This window comes from Oryctolagus cuniculus, chromosome 2 (assembly GCF_051225735.1).
Source record: "Oryctolagus cuniculus isolate XC-2025 breed Fujian yellow rabbit chromosome 2, ASM5122573v1, whole genome shotgun sequence".
Classification (NCBI taxonomy): Eukaryota; Metazoa; Chordata; class Mammalia; order Lagomorpha; family Leporidae; genus Oryctolagus; species Oryctolagus cuniculus.
Window position 1 is genome coordinate 40,907,189 of NC_142868.1, and position 17,421 is coordinate 40,924,609.

At 41.9% G+C, this 17,421-nt stretch overlaps 1 protein-coding gene across 4 annotated transcripts in view; it reads right to left on the reverse strand.

Annotated features, from left to right (window-relative positions):
• Positions 1-1,408: 1,408 nt before the first annotated feature.
• CORIN (corin, serine peptidase) overlaps positions 1,409-17,421 on the reverse strand; it is a 322,611-nt gene continuing 306,598 nt past the window's right edge. For all 4 annotated transcript variants that reach the window (XM_089325378.1, XM_070068193.2, XM_008248573.5 and 1 more), the window contains 3 exons: positions 8,997-9,268; positions 7,102-7,235; positions 1,409-3,097 (listed from right to left, as the gene is read on the reverse strand). In XM_089325378.1, the coding sequence (XP_089181504.1) occupies positions 2,915-3,097; positions 7,102-7,235; positions 8,997-9,268 (589 nt within the window). In that variant the 3' untranslated portion in view covers positions 1,409-2,914. The remainder of the gene's footprint in view (positions 3,098-7,101; positions 7,236-8,996; positions 9,269-17,421) is intronic.

Genomic DNA, 17,421 nt, shown 5'->3' on the forward strand with positions numbered 1-17,421 from the left:
AGCTACAATCTAAGGATTTTAAAAAGACGTTAAAAAGGCTAAGCAGAAAAATCAGTTGTTTAAGCAATATAGTCTGCATAGAAGAGAAATTTCCTAAAGTGTATTAGAACATGGAAGGTGATGTTTTTTAAAAAAGCTTTAATTAAAAGGCAAAGTCACACAGAGTGAGAGAGAGGACTCTTCTCTCTGCTGGTTCACTCCCCAAATAACCAAAACAGCCAGATCTAGGCCAGGTCAAAGTCAGGAGTTTCATTCTGATCTCCCGCATGGGTGTCAGGGACCCCAGGAAGCTGGTGTATAAGCAGAGTAGCCGGGACTTGAACCGACCCTCCGAAATGGATGCCAGCATTGCAAGCACTGGTCCAAAAAAAGGTCAGTTTCTGAGATGTGAATCAACTGTACATACGAATAGAGGAAAATATTGAGTGTTCATGTTATGGGGTCACAATCTCATAGCTCTAAGAACTGAATAATTTATCATACATTAGACACAAACTAAATGCCCTGAAAAAAAATGGCTATTAATGTACTTAATGTAGTTATACATTAATATTTGTGCAGCAAAATATACTACTGGATCCTAACCTTTTTAAATTTTGGAAAATTCTTTTAAAGATTTATTTTTATTTGAAAGAGTTACACAGAGGAGATGCAGAGAGAGGTCTTCCATCTGTTGGTTCACTTCCCAATTGGCCACAACTGCCAGGGTTGTGCCGACCTGAAGCCAGAGTCTCCTCCCGGTCTCCCGTGTGGGTGCAGGGGCCCAAGGACTTGGGCCATCATCTACAGCTTTCCCAGGCTATAGCAGAGAGCTGGACTGGAAGTGGAGCAGCTGGGCCTCGAACCAGCACCTATATAAGATGCCAGTGCTTCAGGCCAGGGCGTTAACCCACTTCGCCACAGCGCCGGCCCCAAATTTTGGAAAATTCTATTCTGAACCATATCTGACCCCCTTAGGTAGAGATTTGGGATCTGTATGAAGCCTTTTAATGGTTGACATTTACAAATTTTTTCATACAAGGTTGTCCAAGCTGATGTGTTCTGTTGCATTTGATGTTCAGTAGATATCATCAAATTTGGGGGCACCAAACATATCATTGTTCCTGCTAGCCAAGGAAATGTGACTAAAAACATACACCGTTGTGACATAATTTTAGTAAATAACCAGGTTAGGGTCCCTGTAATGCCTTGGAGACATTCAAGATCCACATGCTCTTACAAGGCAGGGCTCATGTTCCCGGTGAGCACTTAGGAATGATTTGAGACTATTAGCAACCTCTAATTGCAGACTAACCCTGGAGCCACTGGTGCTCTAAAGAGCATGTACTTGTGTGCGTGTGATGTAATACAGGCAGGTTTTAATTGATGGGAAGCTGGGGCTGGCATGCTATTATAGAGGAAGAAACCATTTCCTGAGATTTATACCACTTTATTTGTATTAAGAATTATTTAAGTACAATATGTACACTGCAAGTTGAGCAAGGCTAAAAGTTGTTCCAGTAAGTATACACCTACATCTACAGCAAGACTGATGTGTGTTCTTGAACTTACATATATTTGTGACAACAATTCAATTGGAAGATTTCATATTTATTAGGTTTATACAAACTCTAGGATAGGGAATGAACAACATGGTAAGTGTCAAGACAACTTTGAGCTTCAAATATGTGAACACATATAAAAGAGTATAAAAATACGTATATAAAATTGCAGGCAGTCTCTTTGGGATGTCAAGGCAGCCCGGGTTGCTGGTGGGGCTAGCAGGGAATCCTACTTATTCAAAAGGCATTAGGGTATTGCAAAATGTATGCCTAATTAATTATATGTGAAATTTGTGTGTTGAAGCTTTTAAGTGGAAAAAAGTAGCCACCAGTTGCTTCAGAAGTTGATTTGTGTAAAGTGGCTTCGTGCATAAAAGCATCTTTAAAGTCATGTTTTAATTGTTAGAAAAGAAATGGCAACATGTTAGACATCTTTGGGGAAAGTTGCAAAATTTTACTAGGTTTTGAAATATTCCTGTGACTATTTCTATGGATGGACATAGGAAAACTAAATTTTCATATTTCCAGTCTACAGCAAGTTCTCCTTTGGCAAAATTTAATCACCACTTCATTGTCATATGGGCAAACATATTTTCCATGAAATATTCACCTATTTGTTGAAATCTCAGTCAACTAATATAATATAATTAAGCAACTGAGCAAACACCAAATATGAGGAATAGTTCTATAGAGAATTTGCTATAAAGTCAAAACTCTGATTTAAATCCAGAATTAACCACCCTATTATATCAAGTATTAATTTTGATGTCGGAGAAACATGACTCAACGCTACTTGCTATTTTGGCTACCTAAGTGGATGCTTTTGGTCTTCTACCTCTGTCATAAATCCCAGGATTATGCAAACTTTAGAAGAGTAATAGTAAATAATTTAAACATGTAAATCATCTTGGCTTTTAATAAGTCAAAAGCAAGCATCCCACGTTAATACTAAAGTTTCGCCTAAGCTACTTACTGTGTGTGAGAGATACAGGAACTGATGGAGAGCAGCCTGCACGGCGGCAGCATCCTTGTGATAGTCTATGAAGGAACTTTCTGTGACCTGCTCTCTTAGCACCTGCCTTATTTTTAAATCTCCCCAGACTTAATAATTTTATGCTCTAGTTAAGGTTAGGCCTGACAAAAAAATAAAATGCGCTTTGCCTTGTTTTCTTAAACTTGAAAGAAGAGAAAACTAAACTTTAAAAAGAAGTTGATTAAAATTAACCCAAGACACAGAGGACCGTTTGCAGTATGCGCTGAGCATCCCCGTCCAGGAGAAGTGCTTCTGGCCAGCGCTCTTGCAGGACGCTCGTCATCCACAAGGTCATTTCCTTTTGAGTGTTTCTGGTAGTAGCCTCTGATCATCCTTGGAATTAGTTTAGGAGAAAGGTCTGGATATAGATTTCTCTTTCAATCCATTTGGCAAAGTAGGACACATTGCTATAAACTCCAGGCCCTAGAACTTTGGAAAAGCAGACAGAGCCCCATGAAGTTAAACCAAATAATGTCCACCGTCCTCCAGGCTGCTCGCAAACCAGGGGCCCGCCGCTGTCGCCCTGCAATGAACAGTAGTGGGCATTAGTCCCATGTGTGCCTGTGGAGGAAGTATGCCGTCCACTGTATAAGTAGAACTTTCCAATGAACATTTTAAACTCTGAACTAGAGAAAGGATGGGAGTGATTTGGAAGATATTTTATTTCTATGAACTCAGATATTTTTCAGTAATTTCCTGTATCTTACATCCTAAAGTTTTTGAAAAAAAATTATTCTTAAACTGATTTCTCATAACCACAGAAAGTAACCCAAAATATGTCTGCATTTTCAAGCTTCTTGCTATGTGAATGAATGCATTAAATGTAAACCACATTGGGACTACTTACTACCCTTAAGAGTTCTCAGGACTTTTTCACTGGGCATATTTGGATAGAAAATACCCTGTAGGAACTGTTTACGATGAGGTATTTCACTTATTCATAGCGTATAGTTTAATCTCCTATAGATTTTCTTGATGTTTAACATACAAATAGCTATTGATGTGCTCTTCTGAACACTTTTCATGTATTGGCTTATTATTATTATTTTTTCTTTGACATGCAGAGTAGACAGAGAGAGAGACAGAGAGAAAGGTCTTCCTTTTCCGTTGGTTCACCCCACAATGGCCGCTGCGGCCGGCGTACCACACTGATCTGAAGCCAGGAGCCAGGTGCTTCCTCCTGGTCTCCCATGCGGGTGCAGGGCCCAAGGACCTGGGCCATTCTTCACTGTTCTCCCGGGCCACAACAGAGAGCTGGACTGGAAGAGGAGCAACCGGGACAGAATCCGGTGCCCCGACCAGAACTAGAACCTGGGGTGCAGGCGGTGCAGGCCTGTATTGGGTTATTTTTCATAAAATTTATTTTTATAGGCCGGCGCCGCGGCTCACTAGGCTAATCCTCCGCCTAGCGGCGCCGGCACACCAGGTTCTAGTCCTGGTTGGGGCGCCGGATTCTGTCCCGGTTGCCCCTCTTCCAGGCCAGCCCTCTGCTGTGGCCAGGGAGTGCAGTGGAGGATGGCCCAGGTGCTTGGGCCCTGCACCCCATGGGAGACCAGGAAAAGCACCTGGCTCCTGGCTCCTGCCATCGGATCAGCGCGGTGCGCCGGCCGCGGCGGCCATTGGAGGGTGAACCAACGGCAAAGGAAGACCTTTCTCTCTCTCTCTCTCTCTCACTGTCCACTCTGCCTGTCAAAAAAAAAAAAAATTATTTTTATTATGACCATTTTGTAGATACGAAGACTGAAGTACAAGTTAAATAATTCGTTCACTGGCAGAGCCAGGATTTAAACCCTGGGCATTCTAGCATCAGGACACCAACTCTACATCTACTTAGCAAAATATTCACTCACATTTCTATGAAAGCAAAATTGAGTTTTTATACTGTGTTTGTAGAAAGTGATCTTTACATTTAAAACTTTCTGATGACCATGACCTAAGTCTACATAGACTTTACAAAAGGCTGAATAAATTTTGCTCCTGAAAGCCAAATTGAAAGTTTAAGCAAAATTTCCTGGAAACATTTTTATTAGACATATTTTGAATTTTTAATCTCTCCTCATATAAATAAATAGTAAGAGGCTCAGTTAATTAGATTGAGATGTTTATTTTTTCAGAGTGACTAAAATGGGACCAGGCTATTAGCCTAGTGGTTGAGAGAACCATATCCCACAGCAGTGGAACTGGAATTAATTCCCAACTCTGGCTCCTGCCTGCGACTTTATGGCAGTGCAGACCTGGGGGGCAGCGGTGATGGCTCAATAAATTGGGGCCCTGCCACCCACCTGGGACTTCAGGATTGAGCTCCCTGCTTCTGACTCTAGCCCTGGCTGTCGCAGGTATTTAGAGTGGAAGCCATAGGATAGGAGCTTTTCATGTCTACTAATCATTTCTTGCTATGTCTAGCAAATCTATTCATTAAAATGGGACATCAGCACCTCTTCACTATCAGATCAGAAGTTACTTAGCATCTATTCTCGGTGAGGTTCTGAGCTAGGGTCTCCCTAAAGGAAGAAGGCTTGAGTAACAAAAATGACTTCACAGGATGAGAGATTACTTCCAGGTGGAGCGGAGCAAACAATGCCTTCCTGAGACCTGAGTGTGGCACTAGGGAGGGGCTGAACAGGGGTGACTCAACATGAAAGGGAAAACACAGCAACAGGCACAATCTGATCTTTTTTTCTAATTTTTCTGAGGTTGGACTTTAGACCAAAGTTTATGTTTGGCTTCAGTATTGCTCCACGTGATTTACAGACCTTCACAGAGGGACCCAGCTGCTCACTATGTAGTAGAGGTTTGGTGTGCACATTTGTTCCAGATCTAGTAAAAAGCAGCTTTTGTTTTTGTATCTGGGGTTGTGGTAGAGAACATCTAGCCTGCCTTTAAGAGAACCACTATACAAGCTGCCAGACAGCATGATATGAACCCACCTGAGCGTGGGCCTTCAATTCCCCTTCAAAGCAGCAACCCCCTTCTCTTCAGCAATTCCCAAGAGATGACTTTGACCTTGTGCCAAGAGTTGCTGGGTTTTGGTGGACCCAAAAATCACGGTAATCATTGTTACTAGCATAGCACAGTGGCCAAGCCCTTGGGCCCTGAAGCCGCAAGAGCTGGGTTCAAATCCTCACTTACATGATCTGGGGCATATGCATATTGCTTAATCTGTTCAGAGAAAACATCATTGCTGCAGGAGGTGATTGTGAGGATTAGATGAGTTAAGAAATCTTTTTCAAGACAGCCTGGAACAAAATAAGCGCTCAACGGATAGATGTTGTTACTAAGTATGTGGCAGACATCACCAACAGATTCAGGAAGTATAGGTGCTTTCAGCTGCATCTTAGTCATGAGAAAACCAGAGAAGAAAGATAGCTTCCCCATGTGACTTTGTCTTACTGTAGAGATGGCCTCCAACCCAGAGCTTTCAGGCCACAAATCCTGTGCCCCAGTCCCACACCAGGCAGCCTCCCAAGATGACTTGTATTGAAGTGACTCATTTCTGCTCGAACAATCAAAATTAGGCCTCTTTGTACAGAAAGGAGGTATTCTTCTACAACTGCCTGCTGCAGCTGAATGACTTGGGGCCAGGAGGCAGAAAGAAAGGTGGCCTCAGGAAGACCCCAAGGCAGCTGTCTGCCTCTATGTACTCCATGATAGCTACCTAAGGAATCCCCACCAGGCTTTTTTTGGTGCCCTGACTTGCCATTCTAAACTGGATCATCAAAAATGTCATTTGATTTTGTTGGGTTAATGATAATAGCATTGTTATCTCTTTTGTAGTAAAATGTGGGGGACAATTTACTCCAAAGCAGTGACATAGCAGGGTAGTAAGACACCCACATCCTCCTCTCTGTGTCAAGCTTCTTTGAGTGTGCCTGTACATTTTCATTCTCTCCTGGGCACCAGTCCAGTATAAAGTCAATGAGTGTCTCATTAAAAATAAAACTGCTTCTGAGGAATGCTAGGTTGCCATGCTCAGCACAGTCTTGTGTCCAAGAATCCTGAGTGTCTAAAGACTGGGACCGGTGACAGTTAAGGACATACTGGCAACTAAGGCCCACAGGGACCAGAAAGTACCATGGTGATGACTTCTGAGACAGAGGTAGTCCTGCCACACAGCCTGGAAGTCAGGGAGTTGGTATAAGCCTTAATGCCAGCACTGTTACAGCTGAGAGCATCCTCGGGCACACTACCCCCTGCTCCCTGGAGCAGCCTCTTGGAAGTCTTGGTGAAGACCTTGTTTGTTCTAGCCACTAGAAGGACTCAGGTAGACCAGAACACTTGTTTTTCCTACTATTGCTGGTCCCCAGATAGTATAAGGGAAAGCTCAAAATAACCTCCTCCACCGCCCTCCTTCTGGTTAGGAGGATTGTCTGGGTACTGGATAAAGGAAAAACACTGTAAATAACTAAACACTTAGCAATGAATGCTCCTCTAAAGATGTTCCTAAAGGGCCACACATGATAATGAGTTTACATGGACACACTGAAGGTCCCGCTGAACCACGCTCCCGTGTGACCAGAAAGAACTTACCATGCAGGAGTCAACCGTGCCGGACTCGTAGCCAGCACATATCATCCGGGTGGTGATGGTCTTCATGTCAAAGTAGGACTGACACTGTTCCAGAGAAATAATGCGCACCTCTCCCTCTTGCAGTTTAAAAGGCACTGGGTTCACAAAAAGAATAAAAATATGCAAGGTGACAGAATGACCCAAGGGGACACTATCTAAATAAGAAATGTACAGAACACTTTAAGTAAAGAACATGGTTCTCTTGGTATAAAATATTATTTCAGAGACAAGCCTTATTTGGAATAAGGTTTTTCCAAATAGAAGTGTTCATAGCACTCATCTGGTGAAGCTATTTCAGTAAAGAGGAAACTGAGGCACAGACCAGTTAAATACTTGGCTCATGCTTTTCCCTTATGGCTTATGGCAAAAACAGCAGATGATTATAAAAAGGATGGGAAACAGAGTCTGGCTGCAGAAGGGGAGCTGCCAGGGTGTGTCAGCTCAGCACAACAGAAGCCTTGCCCTATTCTAGGTGGGAGGAAAGCCTCTCACCACTAGTAGCCATGAGTTTGATATAAGGACATTTAATCCTAGAGGCTACAGCAGTCAAAAAGGACAAAATCACCCGAGTGTCAACAGAGAGAATGTGTGAATTGTCTCGCTTGAAGGTTCTTTATGGAAAACAAATTTCTTGAAGCAAGACTGCAGGAGTCATGCCATTCTACAAAAATTATAGGCACTGTTCCTCTTTCAGTGATACTAAGGAAGTGCATGTGTACAGCCCACTTTATTGAAAATCTTTTCTGGAAAAAAAGCAATGATGTAGACAATAGAAGTTTCTTGTCAAAAGCATGATCAGCAGCATATTTGTTGGGTACTAGTAGCAGGTCAGCTACTTAATGCCTTTACTCTTATATCCATTCTGTGATTATTTTTCCAATTAGAATAAGCCTGAAAGTGGTACAGTCAAGGTCAGTCTCGCTCTTCATGCTGCACTATATATGTGGTATGGACAATTTAGTACATCATTGTTTTAGCACAGTTGTTTCCAAGATATCATGGAAGGGATCTAAGGAGAGGTAATATAAAGGGTATTCTCTGCTGTTATGTTACAGTGCCAACTATAGCTTTTGAAAATCCAAATATGGTGACATTTCATTGTCTGACATTGCCTTGGGTATTTTTACATATGAGCTTTTTCTGAAAAAGTCATTAACTTCTTAAGACTTTTCCTTTCCATCCTTTAATTGGCCATAAAAGAAACTTGGCCTAGTTCAGAACATATCTAAAATTAAAGAAAAAAAAATCCTTCAAATTGGGCAGGTCCTAAAATCAATAACAAGAAGCCCATGTACATCATCACTGCTGAAAGCTAGAGCATTATACTTAGAGTGGGGGACTGAGATTCAAAAGTACACATTTTGAGTTTTTTTGTAAGTTTTGTGTATTTGAATCTACTAAAGAGCCAAATTATTTTAATCAGTTTAATGAGAAAATCAATTTTCTTTTGAGAAGGACTTTCACTTTGTGCCACAGCTGTGGATAAGATCATAATGCTGAACTGGAAGTATGAGTTTCCTGAAGTGGAGTGGCGTAACCACTAAAGAGAGGCCCTGAGTGTGTGTGCCTACAGCTAGCTCAAGTCACTGATGGGCCACAGCTGAACAGTTGGAGCCACCATGCAAGATGGGACCTAAGACATGACTAGTGGCTCACTGGAGAGAGATGCTGAGGTATGGAGAAGATTTTGTTGAGGTTGCCTCTGAGTTTGGATGGATCTTGAATGGGAGGGACAGTGTGACATATCCACCAACAATGCATTACTTTACCTGGGGAATTATGGCCACAGCCTAGAAAGAGCTTTGTTTTGAGTTACAAGCTGAAAGGCAAGCACGCTTGGTAAGAGCCTCACTCACTTTTGGTGCCCATGTGGCCCCAGCCTGTGATGTAGCAGTATGTATCAGGTTCCAAGGACTGCTCGGGGCTGGGTAAGCAGACAGGACGCACGTAACTGGTTTCATTGATGTCTTCGCTGAGTTCCACGATGCTGATGTCATAGTCCACCACGGCACGGCTGTAGCGAGGGTGCACGATGATGGTCTCCACGAAGCGTGTCTGCATGAACGCTGACGGGTGGTCCAGATTGTTGAGGCCGAGCACCACTTTCCAAAGGGCAGCGTTTTCTCTCCTAAGGTAAGAATTCAGAACTATGGGCATTTTTAAACAGACTTAACCTTTTTAAATTCACATGGGATTTATACTATATATATATATGTATATATATATGTGTGTATATATGTATATATGTAAATAAGGGCTGTTTCCATGCCTACCTCCTAATGTATTCATACAAGTATATGCAGCATGCCTATGATGGCCCACGCGATTAGCAAATAAGTGCTGTATCACTGTTGTGGAAAGCAAAGCTCAGGCTTCTTGAGTGGGGTTTTTGAAAATAACTTGTTCAGTTTTAAAGGCAGACAGGGTAGTTAGTTATTTCATAGCCTGAGAGAGATAATGAAAATCCTTGAGTAAGAGAGAGAGGCAGGAGAAAAGTGAAAAAGAATAAAAAGTCAAGCGTAAGAAGTCCTTCCACAATTGAGCAAGTATTTTAGATAAACGTCAAATATTCAGGGGAAAACTGCCAAGTTCAAGACAAGCGTTTACAAAAGTCCCCACAACTTCCAATGGTCAGTCTTGCAGTCCACTTTTGAACACTTGTCAGCAATATTTTAGTCAATTCCCACTTACAACTCTTCCTTCAGTGGACTTCCAGTTCTTGCCATGCTCTGGAACTTCCTCCATCTCCTGGACCTTCCCCTCTCAGTCTCCTCCTCAGGCTCCCAGTGTCCATGTTGAAGTGTTCCAGGACTCCTCCCTCTGCCTTCTCTTCTCGTTCCACACTCCTGATGATCTCATTCAGTCCAATGCATTTAAATACTACCCGTACCAGGATGACTTCCAGACATGTTTCCCTAGCTCCGTCCTCTCCTCTGAGCTGCAGACTTGAGTGCCCCTTTCTATTCAAAACACTCATTTGGTGGTTTGATAATAGCCAAGGTTTACTGAGAGCTGACCATGTTATCTAGCATTGTTTAAGCATTCAGAATACATTTTTTTTTTTTTTGACAGGCAGAGTGGACAGTGAGATAGAGATAGAGAGAGAGAGAGAGAGAAAGGTCTTCCTTTTTGCCGTTGGTTCACCCTCCAATGGCCGCCGCAGCTGGCGCGCTACGGCCAGCGCATCGCGCTGATCCGAAGCCAGGAGCCAGGTACTTCTCCTGGTCTCCCATGCGGGTTCAGGGCCCAAGGACCTGGGCCATCCTCCACTGCACTCCCTGGCCACAGCAGAGAGCTGACCTGGAAGAGGGGCAACCGGGACTAGAACCCGGTGTGCCGGCGCCACAAGGCGGAGGATTAGCCTAGTGAGCCACAGCGCCGGCCCCTGAATACATTTTACAATTGTTTCTTATAACCATTGTGACCTGGATGAATCTTTTCCTTCTTTTATAACCAATATTGACTGCCACAGCAAGTCTGCTACTCCTACTCTGAAAGGTGTATTTTGTACCTTGTTTCTCTCTTCCACTTTCAATCCCAATCAAAGCTACTCCCATCTACATGGACCACTGCAATAGCCTCCCAAACGGTGGTCTTTTAATCTTAGCTCCTGTAACTAATATCCTTCATGGTAGTTAGATCAAGTCCATCTCCTGCTCATAATTCCACAAGGACTTTGCATCACGCTTGAGACAAATTCTGGACCCTATTCGATATGCTCTATTCCAACCCCCAGTACTTTACATTTATGGATATGCCAAGGGCATCCATCTCCAGGGCTCTGCTCTTGCAGTTCCCAAGCTCTCACCCAGTTCCTGTCTTTGCTCCTTATCTTCATCCAGGTCTCATCATCACCTTGTCAGAACTGTCCTTCATGTCTACTCCAGATAACCCTTACTCCAGGCTTATCACTCCACTCTTGGCTCTGCTTTAGTTTTTTTAAATTTATTTTAGATGCAGAGAGAGATCCCGAATGTTAGTTCACTTTCCAAACAGAACAACTAGGCTACATCAGGCCAAAGCCAGGAGCCAGGAATGTAATTCACATCTGCCACATGTGTGGCAAGAACTCCTCACTTGAGCCATCACTGCCGCCTCCCAGGATATGTATCATCATGCAGCTGAAGTCAAGAGCTAAAGCCAAGCACTGGATCCAGGAACTCCCGTATGGGACGTGGGCATCTTAACCAGGTTTTTAACTGCTAGGCTAAATGCCTGCCCCAGACCCTGCTTTAGTTTTTCTTATAATCACTGATATCAGTGACACAGATATATTTGTCTATTCCATCGTAACATTCCTCCAAGATGCCATCTGTGAGAACAGGAGCTTTGCGGGTCATCTGTACTGTTTTCACAAGGCCTGATGCCTGGAACATAATGGGATCCTCAGAAGTATTTAATTATGGCTCAATGTAGGCTTTAGAAAACATCCATTAGTGGCAGACTCCAATCCTGTGGACTGGTCTATTTTCACCACTCCCTTCTTCATTCCTTTCTTCAGAATCGGCCAGGATTTAAGGCATGGGCATTTACTAGACCATGGTATTGGTCAGTGGTGGGACTTTAATGAGGATACTCCCTTATACTATTGTGCTCTGGGCCAGCAATGCTGCCACTGTACTTGGGAGCTTGTGGTCAAAGCAACTAAAGTAGGTTGATTTGGCCATAAAAATCAATCATTTTTTTCAACCAGTAGTTCCCAACAAAGCATAATGTCATCTGGAGAGCTTTTAAAATTCTAAATATCTTTTAAGATCCATTTATTTGAAAGGCAGAGTGAAAGAGAGGGACAGAGAGTGCACACATGCTTTCATCTGCTTGTTCACTCCCAAAATGTTCACGACGAGTGGGGCTGGGCCAGGCTGATTGCATCCAGGTCTCCCATGTGGATGGCAGGAACTGTACCTGAACCAGCATCTGCTGCTTCCCAGTTGCAGTAACAGGGAGCTGGATTGGAAGTAGGGTAGAGACAGGACTTGAACTGGCACTCCAGGATGGGATGCAGGCATTCCAAGCAGTGGCTTGACCTGCTGTGCCACAACTCTGGCCCCTAAGGTACTGCTTATGCTGTGGGACACTTCTAAGTACAGTTAGATCTAGTATGTGTGTACAGAAATAATGGCAGTTTTCCTATATATATAATCTATTTCCCTCCCCCCTTCCTCCCTTCCTCACCTTGTTCCTTTCTGGTTTTAATGCAGAGCATTTGGTGCATGACCATTTGTGAAATTCAGTGTTCACTTGAGGCTCTACTACTTAAGACATCTGAAATTAAGTAATGATTTATTTCAAGTTACTTCCTATTTACTAACTTCTTGCCTTTGAATCAAGTTAACAAAATTTTGGTTGTGATGCTCATTCAGCTGCTTAAGTCATAAGCAGTATTGCAAACAGCTGAACATTCCAAATTATATGTAACAAGATGAAGCAACATCAAAATTCCAGACTTAATTACTCTATTCTATTTATTCTAGCAGTAAAAAATGTGCCCATAAAACCATTAGCCATTATGAATTGTACCCAACTGTCTCTTGCCACAGAAGCTACTGGCCGTATGGCACTAGTGTCAGCCAAAACCATAAAGAAAAAAGCACACAGGAAATTTACATGCTTTTTTTGTAGTCAGCAATAACACTGTTATTTTTGATATGCATATGATGTGAAAAAAGTTTTCCACTCAGTCTGGAAAAACAGTAACTCTTTGTTTGAAAGGGGTACCTGAAGTGAGGGATATGTGTTTCAATGAAATAGTGATATATTAAGTATATGCTAAAAAGACTGACTCGGGAATAATGACCGAGACAGCCCCGCCTCTGGGTCAAAGCACAGGAAGGGAAGATGATTTCAGGCTACATGAACGCCTCCAAAACTTACTATGAGTTCAAAGAACAGCTACATTAGGCTACAAAGAAAAGAAGCCAAGCAAAGCATCTAAACATCTTCAACATAAAAGGAACAGCTTCCCAGTGGGCTGGTGTCCCAGCTGCTCCACTTCTGATCTAGCTCCCTGTTAATGTCCTAGGAAAAGCAACAGAGGATGACCCAAGTGTTTGGGCCTCTGTCACTCACGTAGGAGAACTATGAAAAGCTCCCAGCTGTGGCCTGGCTCACCCCTGGCCATTACAGATCTCTCTCTGCAACCAACTCTCAAATAAACCTTTGGGGGAAAAAAAGAAGTTTGTACAAGGATCCTCATTCTCTGAGGGTAAGCAGATAGGCGAAGGTGAAGCCAGGTGACAATCCACCAACCTCAAGGAAAATGGCTAAGGGAAATGTTAAGAGGCTATGTATCCTCTCATTCTTCTTCTAGATGGTATTTCATTCTCAGAAATTCCTATTTTGAGTGTAATTTGCTTTATGTTTGTTACCTTTTACTTTATATAAGGTACATAATGAATATACTTTAGTGATAAAATTGAGAGCATGTAATGTCAACTTAAAATTCATGAATGACCAACTACAGAAAGAAAGCCTGTCTACTTACATATCAGACGCACTGTGACATCCAGAGGAATTTACACAGAATTGCAGTCACAACATTTCTGGATGCGATGACCAGTCACATGGGTTAGCTCTAGTTTACATATGAAAATGGCAGGCTTTCACTTAATGCACCTAGCTAAGTTTAGAGATTTCCTATCTTTTCTAGAAAGCACAAAATTTTCCTTCTCTTATCCTGAGTTTGTTTTAAATATCTTCTATGTAATCAGTTTACTGTTCACAAAGGAAATTTATAATAGTTGAGATAGAAATGACCCCATTTGTTTTTACACGACTTACTCCAAAAGTAGCACAGCTAAATTATTACAGAGAGTAGTTAGGCTACCACATCTGCACTAAGACGTATGTCACTATAGTATCCTTTCTGTTCTGTAGATCTTAGAAACCTCTTTTAATATGGTGCATGTTTTTAGTATTTTTAAAGAATTATCCAAACAGACATGGTGACCAGACTTTAGAATAAGGTGACGGCAAAACAAAGTTTGAGGAGACACGGCTGTATCAGACCACAAGCCCTGCCCATCCTGAGGGCCCTCTGCCTCTCCAATTAATTGCTGTCCTGTTGGAATGCTCAGTGCAGCCTGGTCTTCCAGTTGCTGAAGCAAAGCCCCAGTCCTGGATTTTATGCTAAGTATTCCCAAATGTAAATGCTGGCTAAAATTTTCAAATACACAACATGCAAACTCGATTGGCATCCTAGATTCTTCATTAACATATGATCTCTACAGCTTTCCAAGTTTTTCTACCTATAGTATTTCAAATAATCTTATCACCAGCTATGTTGGTGAGAAAGCAGCGACTCAGAGCAGACAAGTGACTCATACAAAGTCAGAAAGGCAGTAAATAATGCTAGCAGACTAGCATGCTGGCCATTTGAGCTTGCAGACTGTGGCTTTTCCACTAAATTTTCTGAAACAAGGAATAGGATCCACAGATATCAACCTAGGACTTAGGCACTGGGCAGGAAGGAAAGCATGGATGGAGGCTCAGTGATGAGTGAGACAATGGAAAAAGATGCTTTCTCTTTCCTAAACATATCTCCGTGATATGACGGGGAACTAATCATTAGTGATAAAATTACATAAAGTGTTTAAAAAAAAGTGAAAAATTTCTCTTACTCCAGGGTCCAGAAGAAGCAATCGAAGGGCACAAATATATATTTTAGACCTTCAAGAATCAGATTTCAGAATGTTTTGAAGGGGAAAAAAGTTATAACATGTCTAGAGACTCCTAAAGCAAATAAAGCTCAGAGATAGGGTAGTCTATGTGCCAAAATTATATGTTCCTTTCCCAAATTACTCAACTAAAAAAGTAGCACAAACCATGGCAATTGTCAAAAATTCTTAGTCATAAAATGGACAGGGGACTCTTTAAAAGAAAAAGCTGGAAAAAATTAAACAATGGCTCTTTGTGAAATAAAGTGCAAAAAGAACAAGAAAAGAAGAAAACTATCTGTGGCTGTCATCTATCCACAGCAGAGAACTATGTTCTCAAACAAAACAGAGCTATTTAGTGTCCTTTGATACCAGTGTCTCTACTCAAGGAGAATGATCATTAGAAAATATCCAGGAGACTCATCTCCCATGTGAATGAAAAACCACACAAATACTTAACAGATTGAAATGCTGAACTGTAGTCCAAAAACATGGGAGGAGTTGGGAAGGAATCATTGATCCACTGTAGCTGTATTAATGTTTCTAGTTCCAAAAAAAGTCACAGTCCCAACTACTGAAAGAACTACTGAAGGGATTATAAACCCACCAAAAATGGGCTGGTTAGGTAATATTTATTGATATGGGGAAGTTCTGTAAAGCATACAACTATTTGATCAATAAAAGAAATGAAAAAGTTTCATTTTGGCCTGTAAAGTAGGGTTTTTTTTTAACACATTTAAATGGATAGTTCATCTAAGCATTTCAAAACCTGTCTGAAGTTAGTGGGTGGTAGTGGCAAATTGGGGGAAAGCAGCAAAGCTGGACATATAAACTTGAATATCAAATATTTTTCTTGATTTTCAAATATGATATGCAGTCAATACTTGGTATTCATATTTGCTTAGATACCAACAAGTATTTGAAACCATGAGACCAATGAATGTAAACAGATAAGAAAGTCAAGAGTTGGACCTTGGAGCACCCAAACAATCAATGGCCTGAGAAAAAAACCTGGGGTGGGTGTGACAGTACCTGGGATGCCATCATCCCATGTCAGAGCTCCTGGTTCAACACCAAGGTTAATTTCCAATTCCAGTATGCTGCAAATGTACTGCCCGTGAGAGACCCAGATTGAGTTCCACACTCCCAGCTTCAGCCTGACCCCGCCCCAGCTATTGTAGGCATTTGCCGAGTGAATCAACGGATGAAGATTCTCTCTCCCTCAAATAAAAACAATAAATAAAAATTTTAAAAGGGAAACACTGGAAAACAGGAAAGAGATGTGGGTCAATGTATTAACAGGAAAGCACAAATGTGTCTTCTTATTAAGAAAAGTGAAGAAAATACTTCAAGAAGGATGTAGTGATCACACAGTGGGGAGAGTTCCTGTGAATTGAAAATTCACCATTGGATTTGGCAAAATGGAAGTCATCAGAAATTTGTTAAGTGTCGTTCCTGAACAGCCCAACAAGAGTGGGTGGAAGAGAAAATTGACATGGAAAAGTGGAGACAGGATGTGGGAAACTGAGGATTTTTACAATAACAGCTCAAATGGATCAATAACTGAAGATGGATGCCAAGTCAAAACAATGAAGTTTAAGTTAGTGATGTTAATATATAGCAGCTGAAGGGAATGATTCCCCCCCAAAAACGGAGAGGTCCTTGATGCAAGATAGAAATGAAGGTTTTGAAGTTAAGTCTGAAAATAGGAAAAGGGATATGATTACCCTGCAGTAGGTGTAGGGACACATCTGTCATCATAACTCAAGGCAAAGTAGGGACTGTGACCAAAGGTTCAGGTACTTTGTTCTAAGTAGGGGTAAGACAAAGTCAGAGCCAGGATGGCACCTATTTTATTCAGTGCAGCATGTCAGAGATTTGGAGAGAAAGGAGAAACTGTTGAAGAGTTGCCTCCGAGGACGGAAAGGCAACTTGACTACAAGACTATATTGGAATTGTCACATTGTGTTAAATACTCACCTAAGACACATGACCAGATGACTTGAACTCAGCAGTCAGGTGGAGGATATTGCCCAGTCATGGTCAGGTGTGCAGGTGCAATGTATATGAGTTGGAGTAGCAAGACCGGAAGAAGTAAGTCTGACCTTTTTCAGATTCTGAGAGATGCCCGATTCACAAATCATTCTTTGCTCAACTAAACTCTGCCAACTAATTTGTCTAAAGTTTTTCTTTTAACAAGTTATAAGTGGTAAGGGATCTCCCAATTTCTGGAAGTTCAAGAAACTATGGGGGTTGGCCCACAACTGGCCACCATTCTAGACCTGGAAATTTCCAACTGGAGAAGATGATAGAGAACACCTTCATAGGGAGTAAGGGGCCAGGTTAGGGTCACCTAGGAATCTTTAAATCCATGCTTTCTCAGTACCTCCAAGAAAGATGTGAGTCTAACATAGTGCCTAAAATACCCTGTCACAGTGGACCTTATCGTCAGTGGGAGTGGAGCCAACCCTAAAAATAGATGGAATGGAAAAAACCTGCAAGTGATTGGCATCATTCATAAACACCTAGAAGAAAAAGAGGTAATCCTAAAGGCACAATATGGTCTCAGTCACAGACCAACCCTCCTCCTTCCTTTTCTGAGTACTGCAAGACTGTTGGAGGTCAG